Source organism: Stegodyphus dumicola, chromosome 1 (genome assembly GCF_044657685.1).
Source record: "Stegodyphus dumicola isolate Sdum_Otavi_A_Nest chromosome 1, ASM4465768v1".
Taxonomy (NCBI): domain Eukaryota; kingdom Metazoa; phylum Arthropoda; class Arachnida; order Araneae; family Eresidae; genus Stegodyphus; species Stegodyphus dumicola.
In genome coordinates, this window is record NC_140768.1 from 242,840,715 (window position 1) to 242,863,588 (window position 22,874).

The 22,874-nt window shown below is 32.8% G+C and overlaps 1 protein-coding gene across 12 annotated transcripts in view; it reads right to left on the bottom strand.

The window, feature by feature from the left end:
- Itpr (Inositol 1,4,5,-trisphosphate receptor) overlaps positions 1 to 22,874 on the bottom strand; it is a 277,133-nt gene that overhangs the window by 69,696 nt on the left and 184,563 nt on the right. For all 12 annotated transcript variants that reach the window (XM_085827003.1, XM_085826988.1, XM_085826993.1 and 9 more), the window contains 3 exons: positions 12,305 to 12,553; positions 4,108 to 4,233; positions 3,681 to 3,747 (listed from right to left, as the gene is read on the bottom strand). In XM_085827003.1, coding sequence (XP_085683129.1) covers positions 3,681 to 3,747; positions 4,108 to 4,233; positions 12,305 to 12,553 — 442 coding nt within the window. The remainder of the gene's footprint in view (positions 1 to 3,680; positions 3,748 to 4,107; positions 4,234 to 12,304; positions 12,554 to 22,874) is intronic.

A 22,874-nucleotide genomic window follows, 5' to 3' on the forward strand; every position in this document is an offset into this window, starting at 1 on the left:
TACACTTAAAAAACTAATTAATCATGCCTTATTTTTATAAATAATTTTAATCAACAATTAGGCTCTTAATTAATATAATAATTGAATGAAAGGAATGGGAAATTAAAATTAATACAGTTGCAAATAAATCTGATGTGAACCAGGATAAAGACATTTAAACTTGATGCACTTCTTTCTTCACTTCATGGTACTTTGAATCTAATAAAAATACGTAATAAGTGCACCATTATTATAAGCACAGCCAGATTTAGACTTGATAAGGCCTTAAGCTATTTGAGATAATTGGACCTTTATATATCTTTTATACTATATTTTACTTTTTCTGGGGCCTCCAAGAAAGTGGAGGCTCTAAGCTATAGCTTGTGTAGCTTATACGTAAATCCTGCACTGAATATAGGGCTGTCATTTTGCATGCTGAACCAAACTTTTGCATAAATTTATTCTTTTCATAGCTATTTTAGCTATGCAACTCCTTTTACACTATTAATACAAAGTCAGAGATCCGAAATTGCTCACACTTTGGCGATTCCACATTTTGGAAATTTCTGGATTTTAGATCATTAGTTAAACTCTAGTAAGATAGTATTTCGAAATCACACAATTAAAAATCTGAACTAATGAAGCATTAATAAACTTAGCAGAATAACAAAAATTACCAAAAACTCAATGTTTACTTTATTTTTGTAAACATTTCTTTCAATGTAGTTGTTTAAACTACTTCATTTTCTTTACTTTCTCTTTAATTTTATATAGATAGACATAAGTTTTTGGTCAGTTACAATATAATTGCCATATTGACAATTTCTAATTAACTGACAATTGAAATTTTTTTATTCTCAACTTTTTTCACTATGAATTGCAATATTTCTGGATTTAAAACCATACAACAGATTTCACTGTCCATTAGCTGACTGCTGATTGGGCATTATCATTTCAATGTAAAACTTCTGCTATATCATCTCTCCACATTTCTTTACAAACTCTATTTAATAGGAAAATTTTCCCTCCTGCAGCATTCAAAATTTATGTCAAAATAAATTTACTGTTTTGACTAATTTGAAATTGCATTTTTTTAAGTCTGAATTGCACCAAGGCTGTTATAAAAAGGCAAGTATCAATTATGTTTTCATTTTGTAGAACCTGCTACAGCTCCAGAATTAGAAATTCTTTTATACATAAACAAAAATTTAAACTTCTATTCTGATAAGATATCAATAATAATAACTGCCTGCAAAAATTAAAAAATAATCAGCTGGATTAAACTAGAAAGCTAAGGAAAAGCAAACTTTGCTATGTTAATTAAATTTCAGTTCTTTGTTATTGATGTTGTTGGTTTGTCCAACAATGAATACTCTACAAAAGCTCCTAACAGTACTAGCTTCAGAGTCAAACTGCACTGTTATTAACTGCAACAGGCCAAGAACAAAGTCAATAAAGAGTGCTCATGGTAAGTCATTTGATTTCTTAAGATAGTGTAAAACCTTATATCATTTGAAAGACCAAGAGTAACTAACTGGAAGTGGCTGGAATGTTTTGCCTAATCTGCTGAATAACCTAAACCTTGAACTAACAGAATACCAGACTTTCCAGTTGCCAAGTTGTACGTCCTCATTAGTCCAAATCATGGTGAATGAGTAGTGAACAGATTTCTGGGTTTTAAAGGCATCCCTTAGCACAAAATGTATGAAACATAAGCATATCAATATGTAATTTTAAATTAGGCAAAAGCCAAAATTACCACTAATACTGCTTTTATAGAAAAATTCACATATTTTTGAGAGAGATACTGAAATGTGGTCCTTTCTTTCAAAAAGCAAAAAAATCAATATTATAGAAAAGAAATATGTAATTTAAATTGACAAAATAAAAATCTTTCTCTTTTTCGGTATCAATTACGTACAAGAAACGATCATTTATTCTTTTCACAAAAATCTCCTCAAATGTTCCTTAAAATGTTTTTTTTTTTTTTTTTCTCTAAAACCACATATTTAGGGTTAAATCTTCTTCAATTTTGAAACTTCATCAAATAACTTTTAATAGAAAAGGGAAACAACAACAAAAAACTATAACAATAATAATCAATGCAATATGAAAGTATGACTTGTAAGGGGTATTTAACCCTTTCAGGGGCAATATGTAAAAGAATTTAAAATATCATACAATTTTGCATGAATTGTAACATATGGACCCTAAGAACAAAAAATTGAGACTTAGAAAAAAATCTAGAGTGAAATCCTGAATTTTGAAGGCTGGTGTATATTTATATCCGCCTGTAAGACATTTCTTTTCCATGTAGCTGCAAATTTTTGGGTATTTTTGACGTGTGTCTATAGGAATGGGTGCCTACGTAAATCTGTAGTTAAAAAGCACTAAAATTTCTTTAGAAATTTAAAATTTTAGAAACAAAATTTATGTTTTTAGGCAATTTGATGATGCCACCCAGTTGAATATAAATGAGTAAAATATATGTAAAAAGCTTTTAAAGTGATTTAAATTCAATACTGTTTTTTTATCGAAAAGTTTAGCAAATATCACACTGCTTGCATAAAACGTATCATGCTGTAACTGACCTAGCATAATGTTACAACAAAATGTAACTCAAGCTGAAAAATGAAGACTAGGACTCAGTTGAAAAATTAGTTATATATTTGAGTACAGAAAGAGAAGGCTGGTGCTGCTATCTATTCGCAAGGTACCCTCAGTATGGGCACTCATATATTGTATATACTGATATTAAAATCCTATAAATAATCTTTTAATTACCAATTTTGATTGAAATAGAGTAAATATATAAGGTTTAGGAAGTGTACATCATATATTTGAAGATTTTGAATTTTTTCCTCCCCTCCAATAGAATTTATGAATCTTCAAACATGAAAACTTTGAACGAGGTATATTAATGTCATAACTGCAAAATATTGAGCATTCATAGGGTAGTGTTGCCAATTAGAATCAAAAAGAAACTCAAGATTACAGTTTCTGATGAAGAAAAATTAGCATTTTTTAGGTTAAAAATTTGAGAAACTTTCCTTATATGGTATACACTGGTGGCCTTTAAAGGGTTGAAAAAGATACAGCAACTTTTATTTGCACACAACATTAAAATTCATGCAATTCAAAAACAAGTCATATATTAAATCACAAGGAATTGATGAATTTTTGTGATATGAGATATCTTAAGTATGTACTTAACCTAAATCAATACACATCATCAAAGTGATAGTCAATTTTATGCTACACACATTCTAGATGCATAATTACTAATAGGATATATATTGCAGTGATGTGCTACCGAAATTTTTGTAACTTGATGAATATGGTCATCAGATACATAATGTCTTAAAGGAAAAAAAAAAAAAAAAAAAAAAAAAAGATTAGATCTAATGAGCTACAGGTGACAAGTAGAACAGATTGATATCTTATGCATTTAAGTCAGAAATAAAGAATGTTAAAACTTAACATCCAATGCAATTGCACATAAGAAAATTTAAATTTTCTTCGCCCATCAGAATGTTTCTATACAGCAAGAAATAATCATTTTCCAAGCAAATAAAGTTTTAATTCTTTTTTAAACATCCCATACACATAAGATATGATATATTCATAAACAACTGCTTAGAAACTGTAATAAATTTCTAAATAAAAACCAAAAACTAAAAATAAATATATTTAAAATGCACCTCTAAGTTTCTTTTGCCATTTCATTTCATTAAATAAATCATCTGTTCTTTCAAAGAAATCAGATACCTAAGAATTGAGAAAAAGACAATTACACAAACATACTCATTGATTAAGACACAATAACACGCCGAATAAATACTAATTCAGAAGTCAAACAACAAAAATCAGCGTTAATTTACAAAATTTTCACAGCTGTGAAAATTTTGTAAATTAACGCTGATTTTTGTTGTTTGACTTCTGAATTAATACTCATTGATTTTTACACAATTTCAGATAGGCATAATTTTTACATATTTAAATGCAGAAATTGTCATCAATGTCTTTTAATTCTTTTAGAGCAACTTAATTCAATAAGTAATTTAATATACATATCAAACAATAACATATGAGAGCTAAAGATCTGAATTTTTCAGTTACTTAACGCACTTTGCTTCCTTGTTCATCCCTTTCAGCTTTATAATAAACCTCCATCTTTGATTCTCTGGTTAAAAATTCACAAATCTGAGGGACAGGGAAGACAATTTGCTCCATTGTGCGATCATGACGAACAATCTAAATTCAACAGAAGAAGGAGAAATACTTTTAGTAATGACACTTCGCTTCAGTTGTAATTAGCACAAGGCATAAAGAATTAAAATGATATAAAAGTTTAACATGTACATTTTGGCAACACATAAGTAAAGAGGCATTTTTATTTTCTTGTACCAAGTAAAGGAAATAAAAAATTTTGGGTATAACATTTCAACAGAAATATCCATTTTGATCATTCCTGAAACTATTTTGACTTTTTTTTTTTTTCCTTCTCCACAATGTCTGCATGCAATGACAAAATACAGGACTTCCCTTTTCCAAAATAGATTGTAAGATGAATTTAAAATGGATTTTTTCATGACGTCTGTAAGAGCATAGGTATACATCTCACGTAACTCCAAAACAATCAGGCATAGAACGCTGAAATTTTCTATATGGGATTGCTATAACATCTAGATGTGTACCTCAATTTTTTAGAGCAATTGGCAAAAGTCACCCCATTTACCTCGCTAAAAGTTCATACCATATACAAAGTTCACTTTCGCAATCATTGGTCGTAGCCATACACTTCAAATTACAGACATGTTTTAAATGAAGAAAATATTCATGTTTCAGCAATGTTAAATTAAAAAAAAAAAATTTGGACAAACAACAAAATATAACTTTTAATGCAGTCTCCTGGTTCCTATACTTACATTTGGGATGGTTTTATACTCACTATGAAAAAATAAAATTAGAAATTTGACTCCCATACGACTATGCTGACCAGGATTATTTAAATTGAAATTTATAATTTTTGAAATCATTTTAAACTTGTCTTGAGTGATCACATAATTGAATTAGAACAATTTGAGGAAATAAGTTTAAATGAAGTGCAACAAAAAATGTGTATAATTTAATAGGCTGTACAAGGAAGTTGTATTGTTTCCACATCCAATTTCTTTTTTATTAAACAACATTTGAGAATAAAAATAGAACAGCATTCTAGGAGTTAAGAAATAAAATAAAGCAATTTAAAACAATAATAATACAACTGATGGGTTTTGTTATTGCATGTTGAGGAAAAGAAGTTGAACTTTGTTAACTACGTGACAATAACTAAATTACAACATAGATGAGATAGTTCTCTTTAATTGATATAAGAATGTCTAAGAAAAATAGTACAGTCAAAAGTCGTTAATTCGGACACCCATAATCCGGAATGATCTATAATCCGTACCTCAAAGCTACAAACTTTCTGCGCATGCGTCGCTTTGATGCACGCGCATAGGCGATTACGCGTGTGCGTAAGACCTTTATGGCTGCAAATATATGTGTGCGCATGCACGTTTAATGTATAACGGACGGTAAAAGGTAAGCTAAAATTATCTAATTCAGTTAATGTTGCAGATTGCGTTGTTCCTTAATCTTCGAATTGGATCCGGCTTATTATTTTTTGCAGATTGTTAGAGCAATTTTATAAAAGTAAGCTTGAACTTTCGATTATGTCAAATAGAATTTCCGATATATATTTACTAATGTGTAAAGGATTTACAAAGCGAAAGTATTTTTCGAAATCCGAAATCTGTTTATCAATTTCAAGCTGCTCTGCGGCGGGGGGAGGGGGGGGGAACGCCGTGACGCGTAATGAATTGGAAGTTGATCTGTCAGCACTATCCTTATCTTCACGGCAGATGTTTTTATTTCATTTGGCTTATAATTTCTTACTAAATGTAGTATTTCATGTCGATGTACTCCGTCTTTGATATGATTTAAAGCAATTATAGGACTTGAACAGCGGAACTTTGTAACTAAACAAGAAATTATGTCTGTTTAATAGAATTAAAGAGAAAGTATTATCATATGAAAAGAAGCAACTTAAACAACTTACATTGAAAGAAATGTTTAATAAAGTAAACAAATAAATATTAAGCTTTTTTTTGTGAATTTTGATACCCTTTAGATCATAATTGTTCTTTATTTCATAAATTACGGTTTCATATTTTTAATTTTGTAATTTCTGCATGTCATCTTACCAGATTTAAACTGATGATCTATAATCCGGAAAAATCGATAATCCGGAATCGCCGAAGTCCCGACGAGTCCGGATTAACGACTTTTGACTGTATATCAGAAAATCATGAAACTGCTTAGTGCATATTAACAGTATAAGAAGAAAAAATTCTTAGTGGAGGAAACTTTGCTGTAATGATATGAATTTAATCCATGTTAAGTGCATAATGCAATAAGTTTAGTGTGCAGTACTAGTAAAAATGAATATCACATTTTTCGGAAAGTAGGTAACATGATGAAAACCTATGTACTAGACAATCTAGCAAACCTAACCAGTGCTCCTCCACACTCTGCAAAGTATATAAGCATCTTACTGAAATATAATACAGGGCAGTCCATATTACTGAAAAATTTCAATAGAGAGGACCTGGAAGAGATTGCCTGTAATAGCCAGCTCATTTGGCTTCACAACATACAATTTTTGGTTGTGAGCAATATTCAAAGAAAGTTTTTATGCAACAAAAATCACATACTATCAGCAATGCATATGAAAGATTTAAAGTTGTTATATATTGGGTCTGGGAAAAAGTTCATGCACTTTTGGAGTAAAATTCAACTGGTTTTCTTACAGTGTGAAATAAGAATTATTTAAACCAAATATGCTCCATTATTATTGACAATGTTTCGCTATCTTTCAGGTAGAGCCATGATGCCATTGGTGAAGAACTTCTGTAGTTTTTGGTTAAAACCTGAATCAAGTAGTTTTCACAGGCTTAATTCCATTGAGAGAGTTCTGAAGAAATGAAAGAAGTGATAATCTGATGATGCTATGTCTGGACTATATGGTGGGTGCATCATAACTTCACAACCAAGCTTGCACAATTTTTGACGAGTCATCAATGAAGTGTGTGGTCAGGTATTGTCATGATGACAGACAATACTTTTCTTATTATTTAATTCAAGCCATTTTCTTTCAGTTGCCTGAATAATCTCTAGTTGTTCACAACAGAGTTGAGAATTAATCATCTGAGCAACTGGAAGTAGCTCATAGAGGACATTCCTTTCCAGTCCAATCACATACATAGCAGCATCTTATTTGGCATCAATCCTGGCTTCGTAACAGCTTGTGATGACTCTCCATCCTTATCTATGATCTTTTATGCTCACGATTGTCATACATAATCCATTTCTCATTCATGGTTATGACACGTTTGAGAAATAGCTCGAGTTCATTGTGTTTCAGCAGTGCATCGCAAATGTTAATTCGGTCTAACATGTTTCCCCATGCTTAACTCATGTGGAACCCAGACATGGAGCTTTTTTTTTTTTTTTGTAGCCAGCTCTGTTTAAATGGTTCAAAACAAGTTTGTGATCAATGCCCAGCTCCATACCAATGTTCACACTGCTGATGTGTTTATCTTGGACTTTTACAAGAATTTCATCAGCTTTTTCAGTAATTGGAGGACCAGAGCATGACTCAACTTTTACATTTAAATTACCAGAACAAAAGCAAATGAACCATTTCTGTGCATAAGATTTTTGTTATGGAAGCTTCACCATACACAGCAAAAAATTTTTCACAAGCCTTGACAGCATTCTTTCCTTTGTCATAATGATAATACTGCAAAATACAGAGAAATTTCCCCTTACTTTTCTCCATTCGATATTTATACACTCACAGTAATGCTCGAAGAATCACCTTTCCAACAAGCATTTAATGGTGTGGCTGTGATCTATGTTTTCTGAGTTATTTGCTATTGATGCCATCTACTGAGAAAAGCACAACAAACTTTTATCCAGACACATTATATTACACCACCAGGCAGAGGTGTCTCTGTGCTCCACATGGGATACGTTTAAAAAATATCTGGACAATGATGGCACACATGTGAAAAAATCCTCATGTAAATATTTTTTGTAAATATATAAATTCTGTTGAAACAAATTTATATAATGAGAAGTACACTTCCTATATTCCTTATAGCGTTTATATTTTTTGAAGCTATATATAAATACAGGGTGTTTCATATTGAATGGGGCAAAAAGAAAGCATACCTGTGAATGCTGTGATTACTTAATTTTGATAATTCAAATTTACAGTGAAACAATAGTTATCCAAGTTTCTATAGATGTTCTACGTGTGCCCCTCCGGAGACAGCAAATATCTATGCAATATTCCCGTTCCTGCCATACTTGTAAAAGAATACCCTTCGTTAACTATTCGAGCACTTCAGTTATCCACTGCTTTTCAGTTGCTGTAAGTCCTGGGGAAATGACTGTACAAACTCTTTGTCTTTAATAAAAACACCATATGAAAAAAATCACAAAGTGTTAGCTCTGTTGATCTTGGTGGCAAAAAAGCAATCGCATATCGTTTGGCCCATGGTCAATCCAGTGATAGGTAGACTATCATTAAGGTGCTGGAGTATGTTTTTATGCCAATGTGGTGGAGCACTGTACTGCTGCAGAATGAAGTTGGAAACCACTTCCACCACCTGAGGGATGAGAGAACAAATATTCTGATAGCATATCTTGGTACATGCATGCTAATCAATTTTTTCACAATGGAAAAAGGGACCAAAAACACAACTGTTGGAAATGTTGCAGACAATGTTCACCTTTGGAGAATCATGCTCCTGTTCCATTACACCACGTGAATTTTCTATGCCCCAAAATTGTAAATAGAGGCAATTAACTTTGCCAGAAATTTAAAAAGTGGCTTCATTTGTAAACACAAATCTGTTCGCCAAACCATCTACTTCCAATTTACCTTGCAAATTCTCAAAGAAAGCTTTATGCTATGGTTTATCGGAAGGCCCTGCACTACCTGAAAGTTGCATGGCTAGAATTGTAGACATTTTGTAGCACACACCATACTGTTACATGAAACACATCGAGTTCAGAACTTGCATGATGCATTGATTTAGTGGAACTTTGTAAAAACATTTCATAGATTTTTTCCAAATGGCTGCTGTTCGTTGTGGATTTCTTTTCTCACACCAGCAACTTATGTCCTGAAACTGCTTCATCCATTATTTGATGCCTGTATGCATGTTTCTCAGACTGAACAAACTTTCTTTAGGACACAACAAGTTTTGCTTCTTCCATGCCCTGCTTATGTCCCCAATAAGTCACCCATTGAACATGTTTAATATTTCATTGATCGGCAACTCGCTCATACAGCTACTAGTGAAGCACACACTAAGACTTAACTTGTGTCATGTCGAAGCCATATTGAATGTCATTCCGCAGGATTATATTTAGAACCTGTATGATTCAATGCTACGATGCATACAGGCTCTCATCGCTCAGCATGGCAGACACACAAAGTACTGATTTGCAAATTTTTTTTTAGTTCAAAGGGGCAATTTGCCCAGAAGGACCATTAATTTCATTTTGGCATTTTGCATTGAATCACTAAAAAATAGCGTATCACTTACAAATTGTTGTCACCAAATATTATCGCCCTGTGTTATATTTAAAGAAATTAAATAATGAAGAATCTGCATAAATGTATGTATGTTTTTCGCATTGTGAAAACAATGGTACCTAGTGACATCAAATTTTGAATAACACATTCTTTCGCTGAATATGGGCTTCTGGAAGCCCTAATTTTGAATTTGAAACTTGTTTTTATTATCAATTTCATATTTTGTAACACTTTAACGAATTTTTGATTACAAACTCAATGATTTCAAAGCGAACAATGGCAACACTGCATGGGGGGATTTTTTTTTTTTTTTTTTAAATCTCCAGCGTGCAAGACTGTGTATAGAAAATTCTAAAGATATGCTGATTTTAAAATTACTTTGCAATATTGCTGCTGAATTGAATTTTATAGTTTAAGTGCAAATAACATGATATTTTATAAATAAAGTAACACACAAAGTGTTAAAAAAAGCCCCTTTGAGCATAATGTAAAATCTGAAAGCCTTCAGATTTTTTTTTTTTGGAGGGATAGGGTTTTGTAAATTTGATCAGTTATTTGAACCAGTATCAGTAATATGTGGAATAAATTTCATTCATTTCTGACAATTCCTTCATGGTGCTGCATTTTTCACGAACATTAATTAGTATACAATTGTAGTTTCAGAATTAATTTATTTCAGCTAAGTCAATCACAGAATTTGTACTATGCTATTCTTTTTGTCGCATTCAATATGAAATACCTTATATTTAAGCAAAAATATACTTACCAAAAGAAGTTTCTTTCAGTTTCAATTTTAATTTGTTCAATAAGAAATAATCTAGAGACATAAAAACAATGAATAGAACATAGAAAGAAACCAGTTTTCTCAGAGACCAAAAAATCATGGGCATTCTTAACCAATACTCATGCAAGAGTAAAAAAGTGTTTTGTTAAAAATAGAGCATGCAAATCCTGTGACTATTTGTTCATAACAGCTTTAAAAGCCTTCAAAATGTCTAACAATAGCCTTCAAAATGCCCGAAAAATTATAAAGACATTTTAAAAAAGCAAAGAAAATTACAGACATTATCTTGATATGAGACTAGGCAGGAATACTCTTATGGCTGAAGGGTAATCTATGCTCTTTTAAATCAAATTCGGGACCTTTCTTAATGGCTCATATTGGAAACATATTTTATTATTCAGAAACAACAGTTTTCAAGAAATATGAAAATCTCTCATTTGCAGTTCTGATTGAAGCTATGCAATGTTGCTCATTATCATGCTATCAAAAACAATTAACAAACCTTTTATTTCTCTAGATCTTCCACTAACATGATGAGCAGAAGTTTTATTTACTTTAGATCTACAATAAGCTTAATATATACATGCCAACTAGGCAGTAAAACCTAAGAATGTTTTACCTAGTTGGAGGGGGGGGGAACTATTAGAAATAAGTCAAATATGACTATTCTGCTTTATTTGCACTCAAAACAGAGTTTTTTTTTTACTGTTACATCAACGCACATTCTGCCAATTATGATTGAAGTCATCCTGGAAATTCTGGCACAAAGCATATGAATGGGCCAAATTGCCATTAATGTAAATTTATTCAAGATACAGATGTAATTTGCAATAATACATGTTATTTATTCACTATTCTTATTTTTTGATACAGCTACTTCAGATGCTACTTCTACTACTGAAACTTTCTTAGAAATGTTGTGCTTTGAAAATTCATTTCTAATGGAGAGAAAATTTTATGTAATACATATGTGAAGGGGCATTTAAAAATGATGCCATTGGTCTTGAACTACAGTATTAATCAGAAAAATTATGGAACACATCATGTAAATATATAAAATAATTTATGAATAAGCTAGATAACCCTTTTTTTTTTTTTTTTTTTAAACCAGGTATTCTTCTTTGCAAACTGACTACTTTTTCATACTGCATGTGAATAAAAATTCTTATTCAGTAGAAAATAGCTTGGAAAAATGTAATTCAAAAGATCATTACTTGTATAAAGCTCTTCTTTAGACAAACTTATCTGCCACTAAATAATCCAGAGAACATATGTTTGGATATGACAGAAAAATTGCCAAAAATACAATTAAAGTTTTAAACAAGACTTTTAAGTGTAATTAAATTACTATATTATTATAATAGGTAGCTGCCAAATGAAAATTTGACCTTCTGGAATAATGTCAAAAAGTTTTGATAATAATATGTATTTAATGGCCCAAATGTCGTTTTTGCCCTTGGCTCTAAAAAATAATAATAATACTTCTGTGGATTTCTCACTACTTTACTTCAAGTTACTGAAAGTTGAAAATATATTTTTTAAATAACAACATATTTTTTTGTACAATTGTGTTGCATAAATAATTTTTTAGCAAAATCTTAGGTACCAAATATTGCTCTCCCTCAAGTTTTATAAGGGAAGAACATCAAGTTCAGAATTTCTAACTAAAACTGAGAAGCTGTGGTTTACATTTAAATATTTAACAATGCTGTTAAACCAAAAAAACTGCATTTTTGTATAACCATCTTTAAAAAATAAAATTTTAATAAAATTTTAAGTTACATTGCTGTTACACTCTTTAATTTTAAAGAAAGTATCTGCATGATTAACTGATTTCAAAGCAGAGAAACAACAAAAATGAATTCTACCAACAGAAAATTACTTACTTCAATTTGAGCAGTATGGCTAGCATAATATTGCAAGGCTTGATTCATCTTAGATTCAGGATCAGCAAGATTAGGTTTCAACATAGCTGCTAATTCTTTATTATGCTGAGCAAGCTGGTGGCACAAAATGTAAATGTTGTGACCAACTTCTTTTGGTGAAACCCCATCATCAATTTCAAGAACATCTTCACTGTCTTCATCATCTTCATCTTCACCTTCTTGATGATATGCATTACATGCTACATCCACCTATAGCAAATGTAAAATAACTTTCTTATGCATACTAGAAAAATTTATGCATCTTTTCCACTGAATTTTAGATTTTTCTTACCTGGATTATACATGTAAGATAAAAAGTATGCATATCAAAATTATAATTAGCAACAACCCCTTAATCTCCTATTTCAATTTGGGTACTTTCCATCTTTCTCTTCTAAAAATAACAATAACTCTTTTGGACTGCATTTCATTTCTAGATTAATCCTATCATATTACTTCTATATAATGATGACGGCACAGCTAATTTGGAACTCAAAACTTTGAGAACAAAAACCTTTCCCTTAATAAGCTCCATACTGGATAACTGCTCACTTTGCTTCTATTCAGACTAAGTGGATGCTTCTTTTTCCTATTACAACAATATCATAAATGTAAACGTTCTTGAAAAGGCCCTATTAGTGCACCAATTTGTTTGTGATCACAAAATGCTTATTGAAATAAAAATTAATATTTAATCTGCCTCGGCTGACAAGCTTGCTTTTCACTATGGATCAACACCTCAACATCTATGCTATCAACATTAATACATCATTTATCTGAATCTACAACAACATTATAAAAATATGCAAGAAAAATAAAAAGATATGAATAAAAATTTATAATTTAAACTAGAAATAGCTCTTTTATGCTGAACTTTAATTTGGGTATTTCCTCTCCCTATTGTAAAAAGAGTAATACCTTATTTTGCACTGCATCATTTCCAGACTTATCCATGCCACATGACTCTTACATAATGCTGGTGACATAAATGGAACTATCACAGCCTATTATAATTTTTAGAGCATTAATAATTATCCAATCAAATGTACTGAGAACTGAAACTAACTCATTCTAAATTTAAGATTTCATCTTGAATGCAAGACGTCCATTTTCTTCATTTCGGCCGAGATAGACTGCTATCCGCTGTTTCTCTTTTTTTCCCACCGCAAAGCTATCCAAGATGTAAATGTTCTTGAAAAGATACGAGTAGTGTGTCAATCTGCTTGCAATAGAAAAAAGTAAAAAAAAAAAAAAAAAAAAAAAAAAAAAAAAAAAAAAAAATCTTTGACTGCTAAGTTGCTGTTTAATTATGGATCAACATCTATGAAATACAATATTTCACAATCTAAATTTGCTTCATCTCGCACATGTAAACATGCATGCAAAGGTATTTATTTAAGCATTTTTTGAATTGTCTCCTACAAAAAATATATATACACACACACATACATATATATACATAAGACAGAACAAAATATGATAGCTGCTTTAAAAAAAGAATTGGCGATCTCAAAATTAACACACTCTATTTATATATGTATATCAATAATTATATGAAAAAATTATAAGGTGGGAGCCTTCATAGGTTATATCTTCTGGTATGAGGAGGGCAAAAAAAGGAACAAAAAAAAGAGGTAAAAACAGGGCTTCTGTTTTGAACCAACACTCTCTCATCATACTCTTTCTTTATATGCAATTATTTTTTTTAAAGCAGCTATCGTATTTTGTTATATCTTACACATATATATATACATACAGTTCTTAAGTAAAAAGATACTGAATTGAGCAACAAAATACATTAGCGCCAAGTAACCATAGATAATTACATTAAAAAATGCATTGTAGTATAGCAAAACCATGGATAAATGCTAACAACTACACTTAACATGATATTCATGCAGCATATAAAATACAGCAAATTTCAATTGATAAATTATACACATCAAAATATTAAATAAAATAAATAATAAACTATACTGCATGCCAGCGATCTCAAATATGTAGCCTGTGGGCTGCTTATGGCCTTTGAAGCAATTTTATGTGGCTCACAAAGACATTTCAACTATGTACTTGTTGCAAATATGGTGTCCCAGAAATTTCAAGATTTTAGTTATTTGAGTCTATATTAGTTTCATTCCCATTAAAAACAAATTTGTATTCCTGTAAATACAAATTTGAATTTTTTTCTTTTGCGATATTATTACTTCTATTTATGTATGTTTTAATATACATTAAATAAAATAAATTTAAAATTTATTAAAAATATTTTTTAATTTTATTAGTACAATTTTTCATTTTGTTAAAAAATATTCAGGCCCATTAATTGTTTTTGATCATGCATGTGGCCTGCATATAATTTGAGTTTGAGACCACTGCTGTATGTTACATTGAGCATTTAACAATATACCGGGTGGTTATAATTAAACTATTCCTATAAACGTTATCTATCCTACAGTGCAAATGGGTGAACGGAATGCAATGAAAATTTGTATATGGCCTATATGAGATGCGCTCAAGGAATTTAGAAAAAACATTGTTGGTTCCAAAATGTTCTCCAGAGGGCACATTTTCGAGAAAAACATGAAATTTAACACAACGACCAAAATGGAATACAAAAACAATAATAACAATCCAGCAGTGGCGTAGCAAGAGGGGGGCAAGGGGGTGCATGATGCCCCGGGAGCCGCTCGTACAGGGGCGCCAAATGGTCTCCAAACAAGATTTTCCGGAAAATTTCTATTTTTATTTTGATCGATTTCTGGAAAATATATTTAAAATTAATAACTATTGTAATATAATTAATTATTTTCTTGATTTGTGTGATAAAATGTGTAATAAAATGTTTGCAGTACATCAACCAAAACGTTCTTTCTGATCACTTTATTTCTCCAAAGTAGAGATATATATTTAAACGAAATGCACGTATATCTCCCGCTTTTTATTTTAAAACGATAACACGACCTTGTCCCGAATTTCTCAAATATATCCAGTTTCCAAAATCCAATTCCATAATCTGGAAATGACATTTTTTGAGATTCGTAACGCTTCCGCTACAATGGATTGCGTTTGACTCTCCTATAAACGGCTGATGGCCTTCCTGGCTACCAATTCAACTAAGCCATCTTCCTGAGACGTTGTATATTAACTTCTACGAAGCATTTAACGCATGTGAATTGTTTTTAATCTTCTATTACAAAAGGAATACTGCAGGTCGTTCCTTACTCCTTATCTAAAACACATAGTTTTCGACGTCACAGACTAAATTTGCGTATTCCCAACTTTGTAAACGTTATAATTTTCCTTTATAATCTCTTCTATTTTCTTTTGTTCAAAAATGTTATCGATTATATGGTTATTTCATACCGAACCCACAATATCCCCTAATTGTTTTGAGCAGTGAATGTGACTGCATGACGTTACTCCGCAGTAGAAAAGAAACAGAACCTAAAACTCCACTACATATCTATAGAGAATATGTTTTTCCAAACCTAAGAGTCGCACTTTAAATACTACTTACTATGAACGTTCGTTCAGCAAATTAAAATAAATTTTCACATATTTACAATCAAAGGTGGGACAAGATCTCCTAAGTCATCTAGCATTTTTAAGTGTGGAAAGAGAAAAATTTGGAAGGATCGACTTTGATGAAGTAAATGATAAATTTGCTTCATCCAAGGTAAGAAAAATGTATACACAATAATTAATTTTATTCATGTATTATATTATTATTAATAAATATAAGAGCCCGACCAAGTCGAGGTGCACGTGATTGAAGCGAGATGAGGACAAATTAAAATTTTTAAGTTGGTTGGTAGTGTGTCTGACAATTTTAGATCTTTGGCACTCCAAGCATGAACGTATCCAGTTGGCTATGTCCTTTTGCATGCTAGGCCATACGAAACGTTTCTATATAAGTTTCCTTGAAGCCTTGATGCCAGGATGTGACAGACGATGTAACTGACTAAAAATGGCATGGCGAAACCCGGAGGAACAGTCGACCCGGAGGGAAGTCGAAATCTTGAATCCTGAACATCACAATAAAGTGATTTTCCAGGTGACAGCTGCATAGGCTGCAAGTTGAGATTAGTGGAAGATTTTCTTTTCAAGAGGGTTTGTAGTTCTGAATTCCGGTGTTGTTCATCCGCAAGGGCAGCAAAGTTTATTGGCGAAGGAACGGCTAGTTCTTCAATACGAGACAAGATGTCTGCTACAATATTCTGCGAACCCGCAATATAACAGATATCTGTTGAAAATTGCCCTATGAAGTCTAGGTGTCTCATTTGACGAGGAGAAGCTTTCTTCGCTGTTGAAAAGAGGCTGCTGAAAAGTATAGATTAAGGGTTCGTGATCTGTGAAGATCATGAAAACGCGTCCCTATAGCATATAATATTTCACAGCTTCATAATTTCCTAATAATTCGCGATCGTAAGTGCTGTATCTGGTTTGTACTAGTAAGAGTTTTTTAGAAAAATATGAAAGGGGTTTCCATAATTCTTGACCTTTCTGTTTTAAAACTGCTCCTATACCTGTCGTTGATGCGTCAACGTGTAGAGATATTAAGTTATTTTTTGGAAGCAGAAGAGATGAAAAATATGCAACGCCTTCGCCGGGAATCGAAACGCGGACCTCTGGAGTACTGGCCCAGAGTGCAGAACCACTACACCACGAAGGCACGCTAGGAAAGCGGAAGAAATACCTTATATACTCCCCTTTTTAAAGGGCGACTGGGGTTTTTAGGGGACGCAATCGCCAAATCCTGGGTGTGGAGAATCCTCATTCAACACCCCTTTTATTTCGGGCGCCACTGTAGAGACATTAGGATATTTGGAAGCAAGAGAGATTGAAAAAATAGCAATCGCCTTCGCCGGGAATCGAACCGCGGACCTCTGGAGTACCGGCCCAGCGTGCAAAACCACTACACCACGAAAGCACGCTAGGAAAGCGGGAGAAATACCTTATAAACGTAGAGTGATAACGGTTTAGATGCGGAAGGATACTGCAAATTTGTTGCCGAAATTAAATCATTTTGCATTTTTGGAACGCTTCGCGAGATTCTGCGGTCCAGGTTATAACACGTTTATCGTTTTTCTTGATTCCAACCAAAAAAGAATTTAGAGGTGCTTGTATGGTTGTTGCATGAGGTAAGAAACGTCGATAAAATTTGAGCATAACAAGAAATCTTCTTAAGTCGTTAGTCCTTCACTGTAGATGGTTCGGGCATATCGCGGATAGTGGTGACTCTATCTGGAAGGGGTCGAACGCCATCAGAGGAAATTTCATGACCAAGAAAGCATACTCTTGGTTGGCCAAAAACGCATTTGGATGAATTAAGACTGACACCGTACCTTTGAAAACGTTCAAAAACTGTTCTCAAATGTGAAAGGTGTTCTTGCTCTGAAGAGGAGGCGATTAAGACGTCATCAAAATAAGGTACACAAAAGTCGAGGCCGTTTAACACCTGGTTCATGAAGCGTTGGATCGTTTGAGCAGCATTGCATAAGCCGAAATCATGACCGGAAACTCAAATAGTCCAAAAGGCGTAATAACCGCAGTTTTTGGAATATCAGTTGGCTTATCGGGCACTTGGTGATACGCCTGCTCAAGATCAATGGTTGTAAAAATAGCTTTTCACTCGAAAACTTGCATACAGTCTTGAATGTGAGGGACTGGGTAACGACCAGGAATTGTAGCTGCATTTAACCAGCGATAATCGCCACTTACCATTTCGTTTTCGAACTAGATGGAGCGGATTTATGCAGGAACCTTTTGAAGGACGGCAAATTCCCTGTTCCATCACGTATTGAAATTCCTCTTTGGCGGCTTTAAGCTTGTCCAGAGGTAAGCGTCTTGGTTTAGCGTCAATCGGAGGTCCGGTAGTTTCAATATACTGTAATACATTCTGCTTGGGTTCGGAAATACCCATAACTGGGCGCGTGTTTGTAGGGAATTCTCTGAGAAGTTGATGTCGTGGGTAGTTACCGGAAATCAGTTTAATGCTCAAATCTTGACTATTGCGAATTACTCCCGGATAAGTTAAGTTGGTTGTGGAATCTATCAAACGGCGATTCTTAAGATCGGCAAGAAAAGAAAATTTTTGAAAAAAATCTGCGCCAATAATAGGACTTGAAACAGTAGCAATCATGAATGGCCATTGGAAGTTGCGGTGCAATTCTAAATCAACAGATATCAGGCGTTCACCAAAAGTTTGAATAGGAGTTCCATTTGCTACATAAAGTTGTAACTTGGTAAGGCGCTTTTGTTCGTGAAAATGTGGTGGAACGACAGAAACATCAAAAGACAAGAACTACAAGAAACCTTAAGCCCGAATTCTTTTCGATGAGAAAAAGGCGTGCAAAATTCCAGCCGCTGTCGTTCACAACTTCGAGCAACAGCCCTTCTCGTTTCCCTGGTCGTTATAACGACACGGTGGGCGGTATTTGTTTGCCTTGTTTCGAAATTTGTGGTGGTAAAAACAAATACTCGGAGGAGGGCTTTGATAACGTTTCCTCAGTTGGCTACGGCGTGTATTTCGACCACGTGATGTGGAGCGGTTGCGCTGAAAAGGTTCAGCTTGGATGACTACTAACTGAGCAACCTGTTTGAACAAATCATCAATATAAGCTTGTAACGCCACAATACCTGGACCAGGAGCCTGCATTACGTGTATTTACGCTGGAATGGCCATCTCGTGAATTTTATCAGCGATTTCGGGAAGATTTTTAAGTGGCTCGCTACTGGCCGCTAAAATGGTTTGCATGTTAGATGGGAGTCTATTCATTCATAATGTTTTAAGAATGTTATCCGTTAGTTTACCGGCGACTAATTCTGACATTTTAGACAGCAAGTGAGAAGGCCTCATATCACCCAACCGTAAATCATGCAACAGCTGCTCGATTTTAACTGTCTCGGATTCTTTATAAACAGAAATTAATTTTTTTGTATTTGTTCGTCGTCGGTGGATTCAAAATTATTTCATGAGCTGATTGCAGTACCTCTGATTCTAACGCGGCTATCACTGTATAAAATTGAGTTTCGTCGGCAGTAATGTGACTCAACTGCGCATCCAATTGAATGAACCATAAACGATGGGTCTCGGCGAGAAAAAAGCGGTGGCTTAACTGCCACTCGCGCCAATTGCGAAGCAGCATCGTTGTCAACCACTTTAGATCAATCAAATATGCACAATAATAATATGTATAGAATATGCACAATAATAATATGTATAGAATATGCACAATAATAATATGTATAGAAAAATAATCAATATGTATATAGTGACACAGTTTCTTGGTATTTGAAATCAGAGATATTGGAGGCTCAAATGCAGCAGACGATATATATATCCGCTGAAATTATGACAGAAATATGTTGACTCACCGGAATGCGGTAAAAAGCTTGAAATGACAGGTGGATGTCTTACTTCATCTCATCACACTGGATAACTTACTGTTGCTCAGAATGTAAACATATAAACTCCATATTCGTGCAACATTGAAGGTTGCTATTCGTAATAAATATGTGTCACCAATTATGGTAGTACAATTTTTTGAGACAAATCGTTAAACAATTATAACAATTGAATGGAATAAACATCATTTTTGTTTTTGGTTGCTATGGTTTATCAGACTGGCAGAGTTGAGTTGTAGTAGGCAAGTTGCCACATATCTATTTATCTATAATGTATATTAAACTTTTAATTGTTTAAAAACTGTACTTTTTAAAAACACTTATATAAATATGTAAAATAAATAACACCTTTTTAACTAATTCTAGATCATCGTATGTCAGATTTTTCCGCCGACACAGATGCATTTCCGAATCCAAGGCTAGTGCAGTTAGGTAGTGACTAATCTTAATATATTTTTGAGTATTTTATGGCAGATTCAGCATTTTATTATTATTTGCATTATTTTCTTATTACGAATATATTCTATACACTATATTACTGAAAGTTTTTTTGTGGGGGGCGCCAAAACGTTATTTTGCCCCGGGCTCCAGTTATGCTTGCTACGCCACTGCAATCCAGAACAAGAATTACGAATAATAAAATGCAAAACCAGAAAAAGCTGGTAGCTGTAGGAGAAAAATGTCGAGATATGCGTGCTTGAGAAGAAAATGAAGCAAACAGGTTAGGGTATGAAACGTTTGTAGACGTTGTCATGTTTAAGCCAATGTTTTTGGCTGTACTAAGTACAGTCTCTTTAGTTGAATGTGCGTTATTGGTAAAGCTGTTTTACAAAAACAAGTTGAATGCTTCTGCTACAGTTCGTGAATTTCATCGTAGAAAGAACCTACTGCGTGGACCAATGCCTACTAAAGGTATCCGGGCCATGATTAAGAGATTTGATGAGATGGGGAAATTAGGAGTTAACCTGGAAGAGGCAGTACACGTGTCACACCGATACCTGTTGATGCCATCAAGACAGCTGTTCACACACAGCCCCAGACTTTAGAGTTTGGGGCAGTAGCGCATATGCAGTTTCTCAACAGACAGGTTATTCTTACAGCACTGTTTGAAAAGTAATCAGAAACATAATGCACTACTTCCCTTACAAGATCCGTCATACCCATAGACTCCAACCTCCAGCAAAAATTGTCAGTAGTCAATGCGCGAAGAACATTTCTACAACTTTGAAAATGCGTGTGTAATGCATGTTGTAATTAACCATTTGTTAATTTTTAATTAATCATTAATTGTAATCAATTTTATTACATTTAAAATCCATATACATATAAAACTGAATAATTAAAAATATACATTTTAAATTATATGTACATTTAATTAGAAATTTTCATTTAACTCCTCAGGCATGTATATCACTAAATCTTCTAATACATGAAAAAGCAAGTATTTTAAATCACTATTAATCATAGAAAAAATCATATATCTTTATTCTGGATTTGATTTCCACAAGGAAATAAAATTTAAATAACCAAGAAAAATATATATAAGTATTAAAAAATACTTATAATTTACGAATGCAAAAAAGATTTATATGTAGCATGCTTAAGTTCTGATTTTGAGAATGTTTTTTTATAACACAGTTTTTCATTCGCCTGCATATTTATTTTTTAAATCAAAACTTCTTCGAGAGTTTAGTAACCTAAATTTGGTCGGAATTCCATCCGATTTTTTTTAATAATAGAAAAAATTCTTTGGCAAGCTGAATTTGAATGAGGTATTATTGAGACAGCAAGCATTACAGTAGGCAATACTTTGTATTTAATACTCCCATTCATATTTTTTAATTTGGCAATTCCCCCCCCCCATGCTATATCAATATGCAAATCTACAATTTCTTTTAAATCATCGACTTCAGTGTTTCTCAACTGGATTTACTCCAAGGACTAGTAAAATATTTCGGTACGTTCTCGCAGACAGTTAAGTTTAATAATTCAACCCATTGGCACAATTTTTTCACATAAATACAAAATAAGTAAAAAATAATTTATCAAATTAAAGGAAATAAAAACTAAAATCAATGAGATTGCTGCTGGTCTCTGCTGCTGACTAAAGTGTCAATCCTAAGCCTTAAACCAGTTGCAGCAACATGTAAAGCAGGTGCAAGGAGCAAGTCGATTTCAACGTTTCGTCTTAATAACAATCATAGCCAAAAATGTAGTTTCACACAAATACGTTGTTTTTACGAGTCTGCGTACACACTATATTCATGAGATTTATGTTATTCTAATGCTATGTATATATTTTGATTTATTAAAAGAGTTTATTTTGCTAAATGGATGTCTAGCAATTAATTAGGCCCCCAAAGGCTGATAAATAGTTTTCAGTTGTCTAAGCATGCAGAAGAATGTAAGCAACATAAAAAGCGAAACCTAACCTAAGGCGCCTTAAACACTACGATAGATATTCAGTGTTCAAGTAATCAGCGATACTCAAGGCAGACAGGGGTACACTAACTGGTGTACTAAGTGTATGGCACGGCAATTTATGAAAGGCGATTAGGTACATAGTCGCCAGCTTGTTACATTTTTCATCATGGATCATATTATTTTCTAAATTAGTAAACTATTATTATTGTAATGTAGGTGCTGTTGTAATAGTGGTTGTCGGCCAATGACACTGGATTTTGGACAGATAGCTGGATATTTTGCGAATTGGCAAATATTTCTTGTGCACCGGTGCCGGTTGAGAAACACTATTCTACTTGATACATGAAAAATTCAACTTCCACTTGATTAAGATATTTTTCATCATTGATTAAGATATTTTTCATATCTTAATCAACTTCCACTTGATTAACATATTTTTCAATGGATGGAAAAGTATTCATCAAGTAAAGAACAGATGAAAATGAAACTTCAGTTCTCAAGTTAATTTCAGCATGTTTTAGAAGTGGATCACTTAGTGGAAATTTATCAATTATATATGAACACACAATTACAAAAAAAGCTCGCACAGAATTTAAAAAATGATTTCACTTCACTTTCATTAAACTTGGCATTTTTTAAATATAGTCTTGTTTCCGCACCAATCACTAAATTTTAATTTCTTTTTGTTTACTACATTTCT